Genomic DNA, 23,113 nt, shown 5'->3' on the forward strand with positions numbered 1-23,113 from the left:
ATTATCTTTCTTGTTATTAAACTATCTTTTACTGAATTGAGCATCTATTTCTTTGTTATTTTTTATTCTTGTAAGTGTGTGTATGTGTATATATAATTCTGATTTAAAATATAATTTAATAATATATAATACACAAAAATAATAAATTATTTTAATTTTATAATATTTATATAATGCACAGAATTTTCCTAGATTTAACGTCAATCCAAATAATCAAGGTACATAAAATTTTGAAAAATAGTAAGTAAAATAGTGTTACTTTTTAGTATTTCACTTTTGCAAGTAAAAAGTAAAGTCCACCACCTAATATATCTCAAAGAAAATAAAAAGTCCACCACGTTATAACTCCACGTACCAGATTAGGTAACTGATTAACTCACCATAACTGATATAGAAAAAATTATAAAAGCAATTCGATTTCAAATTTGTTTTTAAATTTGAATATCAATATTTACACCAATTAAAGTTAAGTTTAATTTTGGTTCGTGTAGCCAAGTTTTAAATGTATTTTATTTTAAAAACCACTTATTTTATAACGAAAATAAGATCAAGAAAATAAACAGCTTTTCAGCATTGTTTCTTAAACATGATGACCAAAAACAAAACACAAGGAAGAATTCTGCATATTCTTCACATGGCCTACATTGGTAAGATGATCATCAACACTTCTATTGTCAATTATACAATAAATCAAATCAAGTAATAACATACGGCAAAGTAATTAGAGATGATCAAGGAATATTAATAAGAAAAATAAGAAGAATATAATGCTTTAAATGTTTCACTTAAGAATACAACAGGATTTTATACTCATGGTATACGGATTTATAATAGATTTATTATTTTTATAATATTAATTATTTATATTGTATAATAATATTATTAAATATTTACTTGATACCAATGTAATTGTTAAAAACCATAAAATATCTAATAATAAGAAGAATTTAAAGGTTCCAAATATAAATGGTTAAAATATCAAGAGAATAAATTTTTAATTTTTTTTATTTTGTCCTAAACAAGCAAACATTATAGATATCTTAATCGTAGTTTATGAAATACCAACAGAATAAATTTAAATAACTTTATATTTTGTTCTAAACGAGTAAACATTTATTGATATCTTAGTCGTCGCCTTTCGTTCATTTAATTATTAAGATTCATCACTTTTTATACAAAGTAAATTTTATTTTAAAAAATCCAAATTATTTAATAACTACCGTTTTATAAATATTTTTTAATTTGTGCAACATTCTATGAAATAATTTTTTTATTTAAAATTAAATACATTTATATTATTAAACACCATAGTTTATAAAAACAAATATTATTATTATTATATATAATATTAAATGATTTAAAAATGGTTTTATAAAATTTTGATATCTCATAATTTGAAACAGGTGAAATAATTAAACTAAAACGCCAAAAATTATAATTTATATAAAATAAAAGAACGTGCCGTATTGTACTGTGATACGAGTATGTATCATGCAGGATTGACCCGAAATATGTTACAGCAGAGAAGAGAGTAAAGTTTATTTGGCCCTTAATTTCGGACGGAAATGCATATAATATAAGAACACGATTTGTTCGTACTAAGTAGTTAGCTGCTACCTCTCCGGCGATGGATGTGTCTCAGTACAATATCATGTTCACCCCAACAACACATCTTTAACTCAGTACCATATATTCTTTTTCCTTCCAATCTCAAACCTAGCCCCTCCTTTCCACTTCACCTACGACAATTCTCAAATTCCAATTCACTTATACACCTTTTTGCTTCTCAATCTATTTTCTGCTCTCCACCTTTGTTTCTACTGGTAACATTTATTTTATTGTTTCTTGTCCTTTTCTTTGTCTGCATATTGATTCTTTACTGTTTATTATTCAAAGACAAACTTTCTTTTTTCTTCTTCTTATATGCTAAATTGTGATCTAGCTGTATCAACCTTACCCATCCATAAAGCAGGATCAAACCTTTTAGCTTCTGTGCCTTTTGGTTCTGAATTTTGATCATCATTTCTTTGTTCCGTCAGTGAAATATATATTATATATATGATTAAGTTTGGCAGGGGTGCAAGTTGGCTTTTTCTAAGGCAATAGAAGTTTAAGATAAACGCAATTTTTCCACGTGTCCAAATCTCATCAGAAGGGATCCATTCCTCTTATGATGTTGAGCTTGTAGCTTTGCCTCGTTCTGTGATTTTCCCAACCACCCTATAATTTAATTCCATCTCCACTTATTTTATGTTGGTTACAAACTTTTTTTTTCCCTTCAATTTGAAGTAGTCTAGGTTGTCTTTAACCAGCCAACTATAACCTAATGTCAAAAATTTTCTTATTTTATGCCAATTACTGTGTCTCACTTCAGTTTGAAATTGTCAAGCGAGACAATTCACCAAAACACGGCCTTTTGAATGTATTTTCATTTTGACTGCTCTTGGACTAAGCCTTTGGCATGACTTCTCTAAATGATTGTTCTTGTTTTTTTTCTCTTATATAAAGACTCAGCTTGCAGAAGCAAATGGAACAGGAGAAAGCCCTCATCTTGGAAGCTAGATCCATGCAGGAAATTGAGATACCCATTGTCTCTGATAGACTTGATGTTCCTCCAATGACAGTGGAGAGATCTTGCAGTTGTGTCTGTCCTTTTTCTGGGCATGAAAACAGTGCTGTGTCATCAGAAGAGTCATTAAAGTCGGCAAAGAAACTTTGTGGACTCATTTTTTTCTATGCTATTGTTATGGTTGTGGAAATTATTGGTGGTATAAAAGCTCACAGTTTAGCTGTTATTAGTGATGCAGCACACTTGCTTTCTGATATTGCTGGATTCTCCATCTCTCTCTTTGCAGTGTGGGCTTCCCGTTGGGAAGCAACTCCATATCAATCTTTTGGATACAATCGTCTTGAGGTTTTGGGTGCTCTCTTATCTGTGCAGTTAATTTGGTTGATATCTGGTTTTTTGATATATGAAGCAGTTGGTAGACTCGTTCTCCGAAATGCCAAGGTGAATGGAAAACTAATGTTTGCAATTGCAGCATTTGGGTTTGTCCTAAACTCTATCATGGTTGCATGGCTTGGTCATGATCATAGTCGTCATCATCATGGCTGTGATCATGATCATAGTCATCATCAGTGCCAGACTGATCATGATCATGGGAAGGAGGACATAACTAACATAACTGATGAGGAGAACCTTACCCTGGTATCAAGCAGTCATAGAGAGGCTACTGTATTGAACATAAATATCCAAGGGGCATATTTGCATGTCATGGCTGATATGATTCAATCTATTGGAGTGATGATTGCGGGAGCCATAATATGGGCTGAACCAGAGTGGTTTATAGTTGACCTTATATGCACTCTTATATTTTCTGTTTTATCTTTAAGTACTACTTTGCCCATGCTTAGGAATATTTATAGTATCCTAATGGAAGGGACACCCAGTGAAATCAACATCAGTAAGCTGGAAAAAGGCCTCAGAAGTATCAAGGGAGTGCAGGATGTTCATGATTTGCACGTCTGGGCTATAACTGTTGGAAAAAATGTTCTATGTTGCCATGTAGTGGCTGAGCCTGGCATCAGTCACATTGATCTACGTGGCGTGATTAAGTATTACTGTCAAAAAACATTCCAAATACAACATGTAACCATACAAATTGAGTAATGCTACACTGTTTTCCCCTCCTTTATTCTCTCCTTATTAAATATTAGCAGATGCATCGTCCTAAAGAATCACCAGACGTGTAATTTCTTTTATGTTTTTGACTTAAGAGTGAGTTGACATGCTCAAAAGATGAAGGATTAGACAACATAAAAAACACATTTCATGTTTGATTTTGAAAATGATAAACGTGGGACAACATTTCAAAAATTTGTTACTTAAAAGACAACTTATCTCATGCACAACACCATCCGAAAGATCAAAACACTCAACCCTTTGTTCCTCTCTCATTCATATCCCTCTTCTCAAAGCCATGTCCCTCAATTCTCTTCCCCCGTCTTATGTTCCCTTGTTCTCTGAGACACTCAAAGACAGAGAATACCTCCACTACGCTGAGGAGCATAATGTGGATGAATTTGAAGGTATCGCTGTCATGCATTTAGAGTAACAACACCCCAAAGATGAAGATTTCTGGCCTTAAGTTTGTCGAGTTGGGGGAGACTACCGATGCTCGTGTCGGACGGTCAACTGTGAAAGGTGCAGGCACCGGTTGGGTTCGAAGAGAATAGTTTTGGCTTTCGGGTATGGAATATTGATAGGAGTAAGATACACTAGGCATTGAGAAACAAGTATACATTGGAAGGGTACATACAAGGAAGATGTTAGTTGCCATCTTTGCCCAATGAAGGCAAGTGTACACTCGAAACATTACATTTGGTCTGTTATAAAGGCCAATGACATGTTATATATTAAGGGTTAGGACTAGAGTGTGAAAAAAATTAAATGATAAATGTTCAAAAAAAATTTTAAAATATCAAAAAATTGTATTATCTTTTTATTGTAAAACAAATATTATAGTGAACTTTGTATGGTTGGACCCGATGCTTACTTATCAAACAGAATGCAACACTAAACTGCTTGTACTGCACGTCAACCTCAAGTGTCCCTCAATTTTGCAATGAACACTCTAAACAACCAAAATACAAGAAAATGCGAAGGCTTCAAGGTCCTACCTCTTTAACTACCAACGAACAAAACTTTGATATAGTATTATTTGTACTTTCAGCGTTATTTTCTAATTCTTTGTTATGAGTTAATGAAGTATTGTAATACTCTGATTTTAATTAAAAATAATGTTAATATTGTGATATTACACCTAAGTTTTGTCCTTAACAAAATGCATCTCTTACAATCTTGACAAAGAAATGCTCTCCTCATACTTTATAAATTGGGCTACCTTTAGTTTTGTCAGTTTAAACTTAAATTGAATTTATAATCATCTATTTGCAAATGAGGTTCTTGATTTTACCTCCAGAAGTAACCAACGGGCTGGTTTACATGGGAAAAAGAAGAGCTTGCAGAAGAGATCATACATTCCGTTTACCAGGTCTCAAAGTAGCCTTGTAACAACAATGAATCAACAAAAACAGAAGCTACGTATAATCTTACATGGCCTCTCTGAAATGTCAGATTCCCATTAACCATGCTATATCATCAATATCTGTCAGTTTCAATATTACACCAATTCATGAGAAACTATCACAAGATGGAAAGATAATGCAAAGAAACTAGCAACTCTATTTTTTTTAGATTTCACATTGTCGTCAGCAACTCAATGAAGAAAATGTACTCTACATGTTTCTCTCTCACTCATAAAGAAGAAGGAAAAAAAAGGAGAAAGGGGCAAAACAGAATTGGAAGAAGAAAAAAATACTATCTGCTAGCAACACTTTTTCCTCAAATGTCACATTTAAGTAGAACAGCAGCCTCTCTTTGTGTTTCCAGATGCATCAGCAACATTGATGGTGGTTCCTTGACCAGGAAGTGAGTTGCCAACAGCTGCTTCCTGAGCTGCAAGTGCCTTTTTGCTAACAATATGATAGATCTCTGTCAAAATGGTTTGGAATGCCTTCTCAACGTTGGTTGCTTCCAGTGCAGATGTCTCAAGAAATGAGAGACCTTCCTTCTCTGCCAATGCTTGACCATCATCCTCTGAAACAGCTCTAAGATGGTTCAAATCTGATTTATTTCCAGCCATCATGATAACTATGTTAGAATCTGCATGGTCCCTCAATTCGCGCAACCACCTCTGGACATTGTCAAAGGTTTGCCTCTTAGTTATGTCATAGACAAGCAGAGCACCAACAGCTCCTCTATAATAAGCACTGGTAATGGCACGGTACCGCTCCTGACCTGCTGTATCCCAGATCTGCGCTTTCACAGTCTTTCCCTCTACCTGTAGGGGAAGACAAAGAAACAACCATTAACAGTGCTCATAATCAAACCATCTCTGCAGTATCATCAAATTCAAAACAACTTCAACAACCAAAAAAAATCAATCTCCACCCTATAATATTATTTTTAAGCTCCAGCATTCAAGATCAACGCATTCATAATAATTTGGTTACTGATATATTCACGCACAAAATCTGAATTTTTAACTAAGAAGCAACAATCCATCTGAAGGTATGATAAATCAGGCTAAGACTTGAATAATTTTTTTAAAATATACAACAAATCCGAGTCCTTCTCCACTTGATCACATCAAGTGAAGCTAAAATCATTCCCCCAAGACATCTATCCACACTGGATGTTCCTCAGAAGAGGATCTGAACTATAAGCTAATCAGTCAATGCTTTGGAACAAAAAATACCAACAGAACGATACTCGAATACCTATATATGCAATTAACTAGCAGAAATTCAAATTCAAGCAGAAGGACACGCTCTAGAAATCTAAAATGCAAAGGATCAATCGGCAAAGGCACACGTGTTCACAGAATCACACGAATATGGAAAAACAATGAAAGAGAAAGGAAATAGAAGTACCTGAAGAGTCCTGGTGGCGAACTCAACTCCGATAGTAGATTTGGACTCTAAGCAGAACTCGTTTCGAGTAAACCTTGAGAGAATGTTGGATTTGCCCACACCTGAGTCTCCGATCAACACGATCTTGAACAGATAGTCATACTCGTGGTCCACTCTATGCGCCATAGCTCCTCCCCTCTCCGATCTCTCCAACCTGCCAGATCCAAGACGCAATATTCAATCAGATCCAAACGCGCACCATCGGAACCGCACGCACGTCAAAACCAGGAAGTTTTGAGAAAATCGGAAAGGTAAAGAACTCACCGTGGGATGGATTGATGGAGAAATGAAATGCGTTGGGTGAAGTTTTGAGTTGTTAGCTCAGCGAAGTATGGAACCTGAGAGACGGCGGTAGGGAACGGTTGGTGTAACCGAACGAACCGGAGGGGAGGGGAACAGAGGTGGAGGCTTTTTCAGGGGAGAGTGGCCGAATTGGCCAATGGGAGAACGGAAATATCGATGAGTGAGAAAGCAATTCGAACGGCAAATAAATAAGGTTCGTTTTTTTAGTACCCAAAAAATAAAATAATAATTTAAAATTGTTGCGGAGGAACGGTGTCGTGTTGAAGAATGGGACAAGGAAGCTGGGTTGAGGGTAGAGGGTAGAGGGTGGACTCAGTGTGATGCATTAAGGACAAAGTGCCCTTGCCACGCTTTTCTTTGTTCCTCTTCTCCTTTCCTGTCACGTTTATCAAATTTAATGAGGGGAATCACAAAGGGAATGCAACTATTTCACCACCATCGTTTTTAATTTTGTATCACCATCAGGATTCAGGTAGATCAAAAATAATAAAATATGAATCAAAATACTAATCAAATATATTTATCATAGTTTTCAGAACTGAATTTAAGTAATTACTAATATTTTTTTGTTTTTAGAATTAAAGTTAAATAATTAATAATAGTAATTTAAAAATATATATTTTTATAATTTTGATGTAATAAAAATATTTTTTAAAATAAAAATTTACTAAGTTTTAACATTTAAAATTATCTTTAAAATTGAGATTAGGAAAAAAAATAAAAAGGGTAAGGAAAAGATCAAGGAAGCGCAAACTGCTATGTTGTTTTTTTAGCCTTATTTATAGAGAAATAATGTTTTTTTCATCATAGTATATCTTTTTTTATATTTTTTATTAATTTGGTTAATCTTATCTCTTACTAAGATAAAAAAATAAAATAGTATATCTTTCTTTTAGTAAATACTTAAATTCAGCTTTAAAACAAGAAATTAATATTTTTTTTATTTTGTTTTTTGTTGCATTATTTTTTTATCATTGTTGTAAAAGATACTATAATATTGTATTTTGATTATGTGAGAGTATAATTATTCTTTTTAAAGTAATTTATTTAAATGGTATTTAAATTTTTTTACAATGTGGTATTTTATATTTTTGGTATTATTTTTAATTTAAATTTGATATTTATATTGATAATTATTATCATTTTTAAATATTTCATTTTTTATGAAATTTATTAAAACAAAATTTTAACTTTGGTTAAATGACATTAAAAAAACGCAAAATATTGTATTTAAATTTGTGTATATTTTTTTTAAAGATGGTAATGTGATTATTGAAGCTAAAAATTAAACATATGAGAGATTTGACAATTCTATAAAAAATTATAGTTTTATTATTAAAATAACGCGATGTATTTCTCTTAGGTCACAACATTTAACTTTATTATTAGTGAAATATGAATGAACATTAAGGTTAAAATATAGTTTATGGTAGGATTCAAAAGACATTTTTTTATTATAAGTTAAAATGGCAATACTTTTTTTTTGCCACGGAAATAACAAATTTTCACTAAAACAAAAACATTAAGTTGAACAATTTTAGTAATAAAAAATATGTGTAGCAATAGCACCTAGGACTATAAGATTATGTCGAGTCAAGTTAAATTTTATACAGTTTAAGTTTAACTTAATTTTTTGAATTTAAGATATAAGTCTAACTATTTATTTAATATTAGTATTTTTTAAGATTTATCTATAAATTTATTTGACAGCCTATTTTATAATAAGATCCATTAAATAGGTTAAAAAAATTACATCTAAATAGAATAGTGGCTTGAACTTATATGTAAGTCAATGTGCTTATGCTTTTGAATAAAATAGATATATAATCTTAAAATATTAAATCAATACTTAAAAAAACAAGATTAGTACTTAGTTTTTATTCCAATTTGGTTTTCTTTTTTACTTTGATCATTTATCTCTTTATTTAGTTCTATTAAATTAAAAATAATAATAATAAACATATTTAGTAATATAATTCTTTAATTTTATTTTTATTCTAATTTATCCTTTTTTATCAATTATAGCGATAAAAACTGCCAAAATTAACAAAAACATATTTGGTATTATTATTATTATTATACTACTGACGTGACATTTTTAATAAAAAAAATGTTAAATTTAATTCTTGAAGTTGGGTTAAGTATTTTAAAATAGTAAAATTTTATATATAAGAAAGAAACTTTTATCACACTCTATAATTTTAATATAATAATATATATATAAAGTGATCCTAACTTAAGTTAAGTTCCTGTATAAATTAGGCTTTAGGCCACCAAGAAGCGACTTGATATACCTGTAGACCCTGCTGGCAGTTACATGAAACAAATCATAGAAAAAGGAATCAAACTTGGGAATTGTTGTTTTTAAAATCGAAGACCAGACATTCACCAGTTATACCGTCTTATCTGTCCTTATATGAATGTCATATTATAGTTTTGGTCGTTGTATAAATTACGAATATATATTCATATACTTGCGTTAATTATTGACTAAATCAAACACAACTTGTCGCAATACAAATTTGCATCGAATGAATGAACGTGTTTTTTATTTTATTTTTTTGGAAGGGGGTGAAGTGATGTTAGAAAAAGTAGTTCAGATCTTCGCTGTTTTAAATTTTTGAATGGTTGTCAATTTAAAAAAATAAATAAAGAGGATCCATTTTTATGGGGAAAAATATAATATTTACGATACCCCTAGACTAGTCTAGATCCAATCATGCCAAGCAATTGGAAATTTTCTTCACTAATGAGCAAGAATGAAAGTGTACTCATACTTTAGTTTTACAAGTATATTTTTGGTCCATAAATTTATGCATTGAAAATCGTATTTTTGTGCATTGATCTGTGCCCCGTGACACTAACAGAAAAGTGGGATCCTCCGTATGCATACAGAAGTTGGTGGGTCCATGGCTTCCGTCAAACATAAGAAAATGGAATTTGGAATTTTCGTGATGAGTACGGTTGAACGACACGGAGAAGGAAGATGAAGAAGGAAGAGTCGGTGAAGTAAATTTGTAAAGGGAGGGATTTTAGTTGAACTGTTTCTAGAAATTAATGTTGATGTTTTAGTTTTTGGATATTATTATTAAATATACGGGTCTCTTTATAGCTTACTTGGTAGGTAATTGTGTGATTCTGTTTGGTTGTTCAAGTATTGATGTTTGTGGAATTTGGTTCTCCGTTGAAGGGATTTTGTATAACGTTTCATATGCTGTGTGTTTTCTGTAAATTAAGCTCAAGGTCAGTTATTGTCTCATTGGTTTGCAATTCTTATGTTCTTTTCTGCCTTTCCTTGTCATAAATTCATAATATTGACGTTGATCACTTTATCTCATCATTGAATCCCCACTTTTTGCATTCCTAGTTTTATTTTCCAGTTCCTCCGTGTATCTCGTACGTGTTTCATGGATCTTTTGTAGGCCCTGGCCTTTAATGGTTTAGTTTTTAAATGTTGAATGGATTTGATAGTTTTTGCTAAACATCGCTAATTAAAGGAAGGAACCATTGGAGTGTGGTAGAACATCAATTGTAAAAATAAGTTAAAATTGATGCCAGTTGGCCGTTTCCATACTCTCTTTGGCTGCTCTTCAATATGAGAATGTTTAGTTGTTATACTTCCTAAAACAGTAAATGTAAGCTGTTTCAAACTTTCAATATAATCCAAATGTGATCGTGATTTTTGAACTATTGTATAATTATTGCCTTCTATATTTTAGAAATTTATGTTATTAAAAATTATGGATTTACTTAAAAATATAATTAAATGTGAAATGTAATTAATTAATTATATTGATAAAGAAATTCAAGTCTAATTAAAAGTTAGCTTACAAGAACATGATTAATTTAACTTAATTTTAAAGTAAACTTTCACTTTATCTTTTAAAATATATATAACATTTTTTAGATTAACCTTTTAAATTTGAAATTTAAAATTTTAGTTTATGAACTTAACAATTATTAATCATAATAGTTAATAGTATTAAGAGATGTTAAAATTAAATAACAGAATAATAATTTACTATGTTAAAAGACACGTGTGAATTTATTCTAAATACAAAAGAATATTATTTTAAAATTATTTAAAAATATTTTATTTTTATCTATAACTTTTAATATTTTTAAACAATAAAGACTTTCTTTATTCCTTCTACACTATTTTCTTTTATGATATTTTCTTTTTTCTTTTAAATATTTGCATTGTAAAAGTTCTTTATCTTAAGTTTTTTAACTTGCATTACTAAATTCAAGTCTCAAATCTATGAATAAACAACTAATCATGATCAATTTAATAAAAGTGATATTATATATAATAGTTTTATGTAGTTCAAAATTTCTTTGATATTAATGTTACTTAATGTTATCAATGAGTAATTTTGGTCAAATTACATGTTTCAAGAACCAAAGTGGAGTTTACCTCAGTTTCTATTTCTATTTTTAAGTGAATAAGCTTTGATATTATGTTAATAATGTTAACTTAGTTTTAAAAGTTAGCTTGGAAGAGGACTATCTTAGCCAGCAGTATTCTGGCTGTATTATTCTTATCCCAGGTGGGATATCTTAACCTATAGGCAGGGAGCACGGTATAAAATCCTCTCAATCATTCACTCCTTACTTTGGTCTCTGGTACGCAACGCATTGTTTGTTTCCATTTGGGAGGATTTGATAATGTTTTTGTACGAAGCGGGAAGTCTAACGTGGTTGGATTGCGAAACATGAAAAGAATGTAGAGCTTTGTTGGATAAAGAGTGGGGATCAATATTGTGTATGGCAACACTGAACAATAAGCATGGTATGGAATAGTTTGAATAGCACCTGTGCCTACCTTTGTCCTGCCTTAATGTGAACCCATCATATCATATCACAAGGATTCTGTCATCTTCCATTGTCCTACTAGTTTAACTGTTGGTGTTTCGCTACCACAAAAATCAGTATTAGTGATTTTTAATCCTTCTGTTATGTAAGGATCATAATTCTTAAATTTTCATGTTTATTTTTATCGGTGGCCATGTTATTTCACTTTTAATTACTCAGCATATCTTTTAATAAGATCGAGAGTTTAAAAAAGTATTTTTTTAATTTTTTATGAACATGTTACTCTGGTCAAAAGCAGACTCAGATTTCTTCCAATAATATTCATTTTGGTCATTGAAGAAATTTGAGTAAGTTCAAAGCTCGTTAAACAAACTAAATTATGTTAGCTACCTAAATTATACCGATTTATAACTCGTATACTCTTTCTGCTGGGAGAGAACGGGAAAATATTGCAAAACTAACATAATTGAGCATTTATGTTGCTTTGATTTTGAGTAACGCAAGGATGATGATGTAAAGATAACCAGCTGTGCGCTATAATGTCACGAATTCTTTCTACTAAAGATTACTAGCTAGACAGTACGAAAAGTTTTTAACAAAAAATAGTTCAAGAACAAGAATGATGTAGCCAGGACTCTATTTAACTATGATATTTTTACCCATAATTTGGTTGTAAAGTGTAAAGCAAATCAAAGCGTATATGATGTATACGCAAATTGAAAAACAAAGGCACTGGCATGACACAGACCAATTATGGATCTCTTTGGTCAAAGACCAATTATTGTTATTATTAATATTAATTTTTTGTCATTAGAGGAGGAGGATTGGGGAAGAGAGAAGTTAATGTAAAAAACTTTAAGACTCAAAATTCGAACTCTTATCATTATTCATTTAATCTATTAGCTCTTATTACTTGAGCTGTATTGTGAGGTGAGACTAATTATATTTTTATTTTCTAATTTTTGGTGGGGTAATCAAAGCAGAACAAAGAAAAGGCCCCAGGCCCAATATTAAACCCAAACCAACGATTCCCCTCCCAATAAGACCGCAGTGTCTCTGTCATTTGCATTTTTTTTCTTTCCTTTTTTGTATTGAAAATTTTGTGACATTTCTTTCCAAACAGTGCCATATTTAGTACCGTGCCCCAGCCCCCATGCTTATGAATTTCTGAAGTAGAGTGAAGTGTGATGGCGTGTCGTTCCTTCGCAAAAGCATGGAAAATCCGTCATTTGGCTTCGGTAATGGTGGGAGATTTTATGAGAATCAGCAATCCCGTAAAACACGCTTCAACTTCATTGCCTCTGAGACCCTCCATTGCGGTGTCAGAATGTAACTCGTTCAAAACGACGTCGTGTTTGAGACAGTACCACGACGGAAGGCCCAGAGGTCCCCTTTGGAAGGGAAAGAAGCTCATTGGCAAAGAAGCGCTCTTTGTGATATTGGGGTTGAAGAGGTTTAAGGACGACGAAGATAAGCTTCACAAATTCATCAAAACTCATGTTTTCAGGCTCTTGAAGATGGACATGATCGCTGTTCTCACTGAACTCGAACGCCAAGAGCAAGTTTCTCTGGCTCTTATGGTTTTTTCTCATTCTCTTACTCTAATTCTGTTAATCTTTTGTTATTATGTTAGTTACCTGTAACCTATTTGTTATAATGCTTCTGTGTCACAACTTGTTTGTTATAATGTTTGATTGTGATTGGTGTGGATTATTGTCACTCTACTCGTAATTTTGGGCTTACGAGTAATTTTAATGAATTCTCAGATGTTTAAGGTGATGCAAAAGCAAGATTGGTACAAGCCTGATGCATACATTTATAAGGACTTGATTATTGCATTGGCAAGGTCTAGAAAAATGGATGAAGTGTTGCAATTGTGGGAAAATATGAGAAAGGAGAATCTGTACCCTGATTCTCAGACTTATACTGAAGTTATAAGGGGCTTCTTGAAATATGGATCTCCTGCGGACGCGATGAATGTGTATGAGGACATGAAGAATTCTCCTGATCCACCGGAGGAGTTGCCCTTCAGAATTTTGTTGAAAGGACTTCTGCCGCATCCTCTTTTGAGAAATAAAGTGAAACAGGATTTCGAGGAGATTTTTCCTGACGCAAGTATCTTTGATCCACCGCAAGAGATATTTGGCGCACGCTAAGGTTTGAACACTTTATCCTTTCCCTTCACTCTGTTCAAAAGTTTGGTTTTAAATAAACTGTGTTTTGTTGTACTCATGAACGCATTTAAGCACAAATTACAATGTTAATGAGTTTAATTTAAAAGAATCGCAAGCTCTGGAATAAACCCGATATGCTTGTGGGCCTTGAAATAATCAGATAGTGAATTTTCTCCATCAAAAAGATAAGAAGATAGTCAAGTTTGATAGCACTAGGCTTGCTTATTGAAGGAAAATTTACCGGAAAAAGTCAACAATGAGGAATGTATTATAGTTATAAGATTTTAAACTTATCATGATATGTCATTAGAAACTAGAAATATGACAATGCCATTAAGTTCCCCATGTCATCCTCTGATGTGTGATTTGGTCGTATTGGAGTCATGAAGAACTCTTGTATGTCATTTTGCTACTTTTGATGTTTAGACTATGTTGCTAAGTAGCGCCTATCCACCTTTAAGGATGAAACTAGTTTTGTTAAAGATAAAAGGGTTTCAACCATTTGTCTTTTTCTTTCGTGTGACAAGAAATTAGCCTATAATTTTGCATACTTATCATGTTCCCCTGGACTAATAACTCACCAAGTCAGATATCAGTATAGTAATGCTTATGAAAATTCTATTAACCTCTGTTGTATAAATAGCTTCTCCTGGGCACCATGGTACATTTTGGAAGGAGCTGGATTATAAAATGACTGCAGAAGTACGAGTTGAGGATTGGGGTGCTGCGATCATTTTCGAACTCTATATGCATTGCATGTTTATGGCCGGTTAGGTAATTTATTGAGGGTTTAGACTTACTGTTTACTATCTACGAGTCTTCTCTCAAGGAAGATAAGTTTTTGGTATTGAAACTGATTGAAATTCACCCGGTTGAAAAGATCTTAATGCTCTTCCATCATCCATGTCAACAATGTACAAATTGTCATCAAAGGAAAAGAAATTCGCATTAGTATTTTTGCCCAACAGTCTTTTGATGGATGTATGTTACCCTGCTTAACGAAGGTGAGGAGTGGGGGAGTTGCTATTATATCCTTGTACTCATCCATTTTATGTTGTTAACCTTTATTAGTTGTTGGTTTCAGACTTAATATTTGACAAGTCGTGTGGGGTATCATGTGGGCCAGTAAAATATATACTTAACAAATCTTCATTAAAACGAAGAAAAATGTGCGCAATGCTCCAAATTAAACTAACATTGATATAGGCAGTAGATGATTGTCGTGATGCTACTTCATTCTTATCCTGCAAAACCTTTTTTCTCTTAAAACTCTCAGGTGCACCTGTCAACAAAACCAACAGAACGCAAACACAAGAATGAATGGGTCAAAGAAACCATCATGAACCACTATAGCAATTTCAAAAATCAATATCAACTCACTGCTGGGTCATTTTCCTAGCAATAAAAAAAATGCCATCTTCATTTAATATCAATATTATCGATAAGCATTACACAGCTTTTTTACTTATTAAGGGAAAATAAGGAAAAGGTAACTAAATATAGGTATCGATAGGATAGCCAACGGTTTGCTTCATATGATGAATCTCAAATGATTTTGAATCTTCCAATATACGAATGAATCAGAACAGTTTTGCATCATCGTTACAAATTACACAATTTAACGATTTTTTATTTTTTCTTTTTTTCGCCCACCAATTTTTATGAAAGAAATTGATAAGTTATATAAGCTTAAGTTGTTAAATAAAAAGGAATTACTCGAGCATATTAAATTAATTATTTTTGGTTATTTTACTATTCTATTTGTTACTCGTTCATTCAATGTATGCACTCTATTAGTTGTTTCATTGATCTATTTTCGTTCTTCCAAAACAGAGGGTTCAAAATCAGTTATGAATGATAATTTTGTTTTGTGAGACTTATGGTTAATTTGTTCCAACACTGAATCATTTATATGATATATTTGAAGTTATTTGTATTGTCTATGTATCTTACGATTTTGTACAAATTATGATTCGCAGTTTAAAAAATTAGCTTAATGATTCAGGACTGAATATCAATTTGATAACTTCAACATATAGCTCAAATCCACCCCCGTGTCATTTGCAATCGTTGTCTTGAATTATTCAGTTCTTTACTGAATCATTTCCCTTCGCTTTTCCTATCCATGGCATCGCAAATCTTCATGATGTTCTCATATGTTCTGTTATGCCAGTATGTGACCCTTAAATGCATGTGCTTTCGAATACCAGTATGTGAAAATTTGAACACTTGTTAGCCTTTTCAGTGGGGTGTATATTGTACTGATGAACCATATATGAGATTGTATTTTGGAGTTTAAAATAATAGCTGAGTTTATATTGGCTTTTAATAAATAATAATAATTATAACTGAGGACAAATTCCAAGTAGTATTCACTGAGTAGCATTCACTGAACGCACGTATTTTAGAAATTGGATGGCGTTCCAAACACAGGCTAAATCATTGTAAGCTCAGGCCATTCCAAGTAGTCACAAGATAATTTAAGATTTTATAATTTCTAAATTTTTAAGATTTATCACTATAGACATTAAAAAAAATTTATCATGCAAAGGAAAAGGACTCTTGTTAAATTATCTCCAATACAACAGTTCCACAACTTTGCGGCTAGAATATGTAGCAAACCATGGCAATAACCCAGCAAGAAAGAACAAAATCATGAGATTAAGGTACAATATCCCAAAGCAACTTTTACAGTATGGACATGTGAGGATGAAAGCCGCGACTCAACAACTAAAAATTCTGCCTTAAACTCTATTGGGGAAGCATCTTCTTAAGTAATAAACTATAAAAAAAACTGATTTCTCAGACAAATTTCAACTTTATTTTATTTAGAGAGAGAGAGAGAGAGGAACTTTGGGAAGAACTATGAAAGATATGTGTCATAGCTTTTTCTGGCAAGGTGCAGATGAGGAAGAACTTTAGGTAACTTTCAAAGTAAGAGACTTAATCACATGCAGGAGGTTAGAAGCAAGTAAAATGAAGAAACCTAATCACGTGCTCTCCACTCCTCAGCGCAAGAAAATCTCAGAATTTGATAATCTGCAGGAGAACAAAATTTCAGCAACCGTTGCTGTTGCCTGCTTCTATGAACATAAACATTCCTAAAAATATAAATTTTCATATATACAATAAAACTCAAATGATACAATTTCCTGGTTAAAATATAAAATAAAATTGAACTCTATACTTTGGACCCAGTCTCTTCATTCACCCTTTCAGACATCCTCGATTCCTTAATCGTTGACAATGATAACATCATCTATTTTGACTCGTTAAATAAACACAATTAAATAATCATTTTTTTATCAACCATGCAATAATAACCTTAACGAGTAAAGGCATAGAGCACAAGAACAACATATATAAGTAACGCAGTGGGAACAAGAACAAGCAAAGGAGCTATAGCAGCCAAAGTATAACGACTACCACAAGCCAAAGTCCCCAACTTGATCTGTACCAAATCCACAAGAGCCATCACCAAAAACCCACATCCAAAAACCGACCCAAAAGCCGAAACCAGAGTCCCCAATCTCAAAACTACCATGTTAATCTTCACAACACCGTGCACCCAGTTGTTGATGGTAGCTATGTCCCTATCCAGAGTGTCACTATCCCCATCGTCCACGTCCTTGCTGAGGTTGATGACGTTTTTGAGAGCCAAAGCGACGAGGCTTGAGAAGAGGAAGGAGCTGAAGGAGTAGACGTGGAAGGCGATCAGACCTTCGGAAATGGAGGTTCCGGCGGCGCAAGCGGCGTTGCCATCAATGAGGGTGTTGTTGGTGTTGGTGGTTGTGATGCCCAGAAAGAGTGCTAAGGTGAAGAGGGAATTCACGTTCACGATGCCGTCTAAGGCCATTATGTGAATTCTGGTAGTCGTTAGTTTCCGGCGAGACACGTCAGACATTTCCGGTGGTGAAACAAAAGAAAGAAGGAAGGTAGCATTAATGTAATAATGTTGGGTTTGGCAATGTGGGTTGTTTTTTGAGGTTCAGCCTTTTGTATTGCTTGCAAGCAACAACAAATAACAATTGTGTGTGTGTGTGACAGAGTCGCGTATAAGCTTACGTTTGGAATGGAACCAACTCTGTTAACTTGTTTTCTTCTCAATATGGTAATCAATCGTAAACGAAATCGAAAATAAAATTTAAAATTTTTCGCCGTTGCCGGGGATCGAACCCGGGTCACCCGCGTGACAGGCGGGAATACTCACCACTATACTACAACGACCTCTGGTTTTGTTCGCTGTATATAATTATAAGAACTATCTAAGAATATGAAGCTGGTCCACTACAAGAAATGGATGAGAGTCTTTGAACTCACTAGTGATGGAGAATAGAATATGAATTTGTTAATATCTGTCTTACCTGATATAATTTGTATTGGACTGAAATTGAATTTGATATTGCATTCAGATTTAACCAAATTTTTTTTACGTCCAAATTTATTTATTTAAAAATCAATCCAAATTAAAATCATTCACACCCCTATTCACTACTATTGTACAAAATTAGAAAAAATAAAATAAAACATAAACAAATGTTAAAAAATGCAATAGGATACTTAACTAAATCATCTTGAAATATTTTCGATCATCAGCAATAATCTCATTTTCTCTCTAAAGACTTTCAATTACGCGGATGCAAATCCTTTTTTTATTTACAAAACCCTATGTCTGTCCAACAGGGACTATCAATAAAAAGAAGTTTCTCTTTCCACACCTGCATATTAGTTTTGTAAATTTATTTTAACACACTGTACAAAAAATGAAGAATTGTTTTACCCAAAAACTTACTGGTATACAAATGCACAAAGCAAAATAACAACATAATTGATTCTTAATTCAATCAATAGCATGTAATTATAGCGCAAGTACAAATAATTGATGACCCATGAATCCAAAGAATAAAGAACGGGCGACTTTGTTTCAAGTGAAAATTCTATGGCAACGCTTGACATAATGCTTAGGCAAAAACTGTGTAATGATATTGTGTAACACAGTAACACAACCTTAAATATTGGGTAATGATTCAAGGATACATTCAATTCAAATGAGGCTTGTGCTACATGAAAAAACAATCCTTACCCCTTTTGGAAATTGGAACACAGGTTAGAGAGAGGGAGTGAACCGTATATAAGAAGGGAAAATAACAGAGGAAGAAAAAACAGGTGATTCTCCAAAGTATGTAAAGTAGCTTAAGAGAAGGAAGAGAAATTTCCATCAAGGAAACGGTGTAAGAATACCCTCAAAAGCAACAGGTTGATAATTATGTGAAACAACAAAGACAGTGAGAATCAAACCAACTATTAAACATCTCACGTCACTGCATCATGTTCAGTACTAAGTTTGAAACAGATCCAGCAGAAAGCTTATTTATTGGTAATTAGGCACACTTTTGGCTATTGCCAAACACTTAAAAAGAGACTCTTAACTCTATACCTTATTCTTCACAAATCATTACTAAGCATATATTAGCAGCAAGAACGGAGGGAAACACCCAGGTCACTGGTGAACATGAAAGAACAGGTTGCATAGGCCAATCAAATTCAGTGGCGAATCAGATGGTTGAAGGGGAAGAGTCTTTCACAATTGTTACGGGGCAACTCGCATTTGTGGTGACATAGCTGGTCACGCTCCCCAACAATACCCTACAATCGACCAATTAATATGAACAGCATCATGAAATTAACTCTATATAATCAAAATATATTACAAGTTGTTGATTTTGTGTTTCATTTTCTGTGTTGGAAGGTGGGGTTTTAAAAACATTTTTTTTTCCTTTTTAAGCTTAAAAAATTACATATTGTTCATAAAAATAAATAATAGAACAAGACATTAAATTTATACTATTCTATCATTTCCTTTGTATCCAAAACTTCACTCCTACAAATTAGGAATCTAGAACTCTAACCAAATCCCATCTCAATAAGGACATAAGTCAAGGTGCATTTTTCAGTATACTAATCTTATTTTGAAGCATAAACTTATCTCTAGAGGGTTACATGATAAGAAAAAAGTACCTCTGTATGGCGCCCAAGCCTCTGCTACCCATGACCAAAGAATCAAGCTTCAAATCCCCAACAGCTGCACAAATCTTCTCTCTTGCATCACCCCAGTATAGCTTTGCCACCACCGTCACCTATATTCAATGCAAGTTAAGTCAGTCTGAACATGCAATCAAACAAACATTAACTTAACAAAAAATCAAAGGCTAAAAAAAACACAAGATAATCAAGGTAGTAAAGTTGAAAACCTGAATCTGCCTAGAAGCGGTGTCAAGTAGGTCCAAAACCTCGGCATCAGTGTCCACCTCATAATGATGCATCACCTCCTTCTCACGAAACTCCGACAACGGGATCAGAGCTTCATCCCAAAAACCCACATCACCATATTCAGAATCCAAGATCCGTATTCGACAACATGATGGAAATAATTTTTAAAAAAAGGATTTTGATGATAAGGGGAGAGTTGGGAAATGAAGGAACGGAGCTTACGTGAACCAGTGGTGGACCAGAGAAGATTTCGGGATTCATCGCCTTGGGAAGGCTTGATGTGGATGATGAAAAGGGTGTCACCGTTACGGAGAAGATTGTGAATAGCCCAATTGAGAGCAATCTTGCTTCCCTTAGAGAAGTCCAAGGCGACCCCAATTTTCCTATCACTGCTCATAGTTTCGCTTCCTTTCTCTCGATTCCTTGTTTCTCAGTATGCAACTTCTTCCACCAAATCCTCAATTCACTCTTCACGAGCTTTGCAAGTGTTCACTGTTGTCAGGGGGGTGGAGCTTCACTGTTGTGAAGCAGAAGCAAGTTTGTGATATCTTTTCTTTTCTTTTGTCTGGTCAGAAATGTGTTTTTTATATATAAATTTAATTAGAATGTGATTATCGTTTTATAATTTAATTATAAATTACTATATTCATAAAAAAATTATTTTTTATTGGAAAATTATATTTAATATATGTTTTAATTAATTATTAACGTAAAATATTTTATTCTAATAATATATGAAAATTACTTTTTTTTTTCATTTGTAGAATCCATTAAATTTTGTTTAGTGTGCCCAAGTCAAGCTAATAAATATCTTATTTTATAACTTAAAACAATCAATTGGACTATCTAGAGATATTACATTTTTAAATGATTAGATTCGTAATTGAAAAACTTTGTTAGAACTACATTATTATTTCTCCAAATTAATCGGAAATCCTGCAATTTTAAAGGTGTAGGAAAAAAGAACAAGTTATTATTTTAAGGGGATTTAAGTTTAATATTTTTTCATTTAGGTAATATCAATGTTTATTTTCTTGGTAATGTTAATATGTGCAAATTATTAAAAAAAAAATGTGCACGGAAAAATAAATTAAGTTTCAGTTAGCTACTTACTATTTACTAACCCACTTTTATGTGTAAAATTTAGTAAAGCTCGTAGGAGTGAAACACTACTCTGTTAATTTTTTCCTCCTTTTGTTTTCAAGAAAATTTTCTCTTCCTTAGTAAATATCATTAAAAAAGATGCTTAGACCTCATTTGATTATGATTCTTTCTTAATCAATAATTATCATATTTTTTTCATTATTTAACATTTTCTATTATATCATGTATTTTAATTAAAATACATATCTACTGTCATATAATATTATGAATGTTAAAATAAACCAAAGTATAAATGGGAATTACCTATTATATGAAACTAATAAGTATTTTTCCTTTAAGAATTGAAATCAAATTAATTTAATTATTTCAAAGGGTCTTGTCTTATCGATTTATCTAAAAAAATGATAAATATCACTAAAATAATTCGTGAATACAAAGACGAATGAATTGTTTTCGGTAATTTTATAGATATTTTACTTTTGAACAATGCTAAATAAATTTGACGAAGCTACTTTTTCATTCCAATCAGTTCAAATAAAAGAATAGTGATGATATATAATTGGTTCGTCAATTTTTATTTACTATACACAGTAATTGGTGACGAGAATTGAAATGACTGGAAAGAGAAGCATTACAACAACTTACAGAGGAGTTCACAACACAACCCTAAAACACGTTTTCAAGATTATTTGGGAAATTGCTTCGTAAATTAGAAGAGTTTCGTAGAATGTTAATTTCGGACCCAGATCCACTGCAGTTCCCGCTGAAACTGTATCGTAAATTTAGGTAAAAATTTACATTTTTGCTTAAATAAAAATATATAGACTTAAGCGAAAATACAAAAATACATAAAAAAAAATTTGGTAGCAACTGCACTCAATCCAGATCCGTTAATTTCACCTTTGCGATAGAATTTTCGGGCACCCCATGCTTTCTGTGCCTTGCCTTCCGTGGTTCATTTTGTCTCCTCTCACGCCTCGTGTGTAGGGTATAAATAAATTGAAGCAAGCTCATTTTTTAAAGTTTGTAAATAATAATAATAATAATAATAATTAAGTTTTATTCATTTATTTAAAAAATAATTTTAATTTAAGTTTGACTTAATTAATAATTTTGAAAGTTGAACTTAATTCATTAATTTGTTTATAATTTTTAAATAAATTTTAAAGTTTTTTTATTAATTTAATTTTAATGAATATTTTTAATAAAGAAAATGTTCTTATTTACATAAATATGACTTAAGATTAAAAATATTTTTCATTATAAAAATAGTATTTCTTTAAAATTATAGTCGCATATTTAAAATACAACTTTTAAAAATTAAAATTAAATAAATAATACATACACAATAATAATAATAATAATTACTCATTTAAATACTTGAATTTAATTTTAAATTTAAACTTATTTATTTAATTAAACAAAAAGTTTAGCTAGATTACATCGCGAAATATATATAATTTACGCTTAATGAAGTTTACCATTAATTTACTTCTAAACATTGAAATAAGACTTAATTCATGCTTGAAATACAAGAAGACAACTCAACGAGATTCTTATTTTGTCACCCACATCACAACATCCTTGTGGTAACTCGAGCACTTTTTTCTTTGTAATTAATTAAATGGCAAAGGTTATATATAAACAATTGTATATAATATATATTTTTAGTTTTATAAGACTAACGATTATGGTCAGCAATTAGTGTCTAGGAGACATTGACCAGAGTTGGAGCCTAGTAATTGCCAAATGTTAACGTTCGTCCACTTCTTGACTTTGAGTGCTCCCGGCAAATGACCCACGGGATTGCGATTTTCTTTGAGAATTAACATGAATGACTAACATGTTGACAATGTTTCATAGTAATCTTTATTTAATATTAGTTATAACATTCAAATTACTCAGTTCTAACC

The 23,113-nt window shown here is 32.1% G+C and overlaps 5 protein-coding genes and 1 non-coding gene across 8 annotated transcripts; 2 read left to right on the forward strand and 4 right to left on the reverse strand.

The window, feature by feature from the left end:
- The first annotated feature begins 1,569 nt into the window (after positions 1 to 1,569).
- On the forward strand, positions 1,570 to 3,816 carry LOC113864430 (metal tolerance protein B). The gene is made up of 2 exons (XM_027498117.1): positions 1,570 to 1,823; positions 2,509 to 3,816. Exon 2 carries the CDS (start codon positions 2,528 to 2,530, stop codon positions 3,668 to 3,670), a length of 1,143 nt encoding a protein of 380 aa, XP_027353918.1. The 5' UTR covers positions 1,570 to 1,823; positions 2,509 to 2,527; the 3' UTR covers positions 3,671 to 3,816.
- Positions 3,817 to 5,025: 1,209 nt separating this feature from the next.
- LOC113864431 (ras-related protein Rab11C) lies at positions 5,026 to 6,998 on the reverse strand. 2 transcript variants are annotated; one of them, XM_027498118.1, is made up of 3 exons: positions 6,799 to 6,998; positions 6,496 to 6,688; positions 5,107 to 5,903 (listed from the first exon to the last, which is right to left on the reverse strand). In XM_027498118.1, the coding sequence occupies exons 2-3, from the start codon at positions 6,658 to 6,660 to the stop codon at positions 5,418 to 5,420; spliced, it is 651 nt and encodes a 216-aa protein (XP_027353919.1). In that variant the 5' UTR covers positions 6,661 to 6,688; positions 6,799 to 6,998; the 3' UTR covers positions 5,107 to 5,417. The 2 variants fall into 2 exon arrangements, with proteins under 2 accessions (XP_027353920.1, XP_027353919.1); XM_027498119.1 differs by having other exon boundaries at positions 5,026 to 5,903; positions 6,496 to 6,998.
- A 5,745-nt stretch (positions 6,999 to 12,743) lies between these two features.
- LOC113865699 (protein THYLAKOID ASSEMBLY 8-like, chloroplastic) lies at positions 12,744 to 14,816 on the forward strand. Of its 2 annotated transcripts, none has more exons than XM_027500420.1 (3): positions 12,744 to 13,214; positions 13,419 to 13,809; positions 14,470 to 14,816. In XM_027500420.1, the coding sequence occupies exons 1-2, from the start codon at positions 12,840 to 12,842 to the stop codon at positions 13,806 to 13,808; spliced, it is 765 nt and encodes a 254-aa protein (XP_027356221.1). In that variant the 5' UTR covers positions 12,744 to 12,839; the 3' UTR covers position 13,809; positions 14,470 to 14,816. The 2 variants fall into 2 exon arrangements, with proteins under 2 accessions (XP_027356221.1, XP_027356220.1); XM_027500419.1 differs by having other exon boundaries at positions 12,744 to 13,232; positions 14,470 to 14,812.
- A 2,335-nt stretch (positions 14,817 to 17,151) lies between these two features.
- On the reverse strand, positions 17,152 to 17,771 carry LOC113866004. Its single transcript, XM_027500865.1, has one exon. It carries the CDS (start codon positions 17,728 to 17,730, stop codon positions 17,152 to 17,154), a length of 579 nt encoding a protein of 192 aa, XP_027356666.1. The 5' UTR covers positions 17,731 to 17,771.
- Positions 17,772 to 17,981: 210 nt separating this feature from the next.
- Positions 17,982 to 18,053, reverse strand: TRNAD-GUC. Its single transcript has one exon. It is a non-coding gene; the product is annotated as a tRNA-Asp (tRNA).
- Positions 18,054 to 18,657: 604 nt separating this feature from the next.
- On the reverse strand, positions 18,658 to 20,663 carry LOC113865061 (universal stress protein PHOS34-like). The gene is made up of 4 exons (XM_027499415.1): positions 20,319 to 20,663; positions 20,078 to 20,187; positions 19,845 to 19,963; positions 18,658 to 19,472 (listed from the first exon to the last, which is right to left on the reverse strand). The coding sequence occupies exons 1-4, from the start codon at positions 20,491 to 20,493 to the stop codon at positions 19,382 to 19,384; spliced, it is 495 nt and encodes a 164-aa protein (XP_027355216.1). The 5' UTR covers positions 20,494 to 20,663; the 3' UTR covers positions 18,658 to 19,381.
- Between the last annotated feature and the right edge of the window lie 2,450 nt (positions 20,664 to 23,113).

Source organism: Abrus precatorius, unplaced genomic scaffold (assembly GCF_003935025.1).
Source record: "Abrus precatorius isolate BTA unplaced genomic scaffold, Abrus_2018 Scaffold4, whole genome shotgun sequence".
NCBI lineage: Eukaryota > Viridiplantae > Streptophyta > Magnoliopsida > Fabales > Fabaceae > Abrus > Abrus precatorius.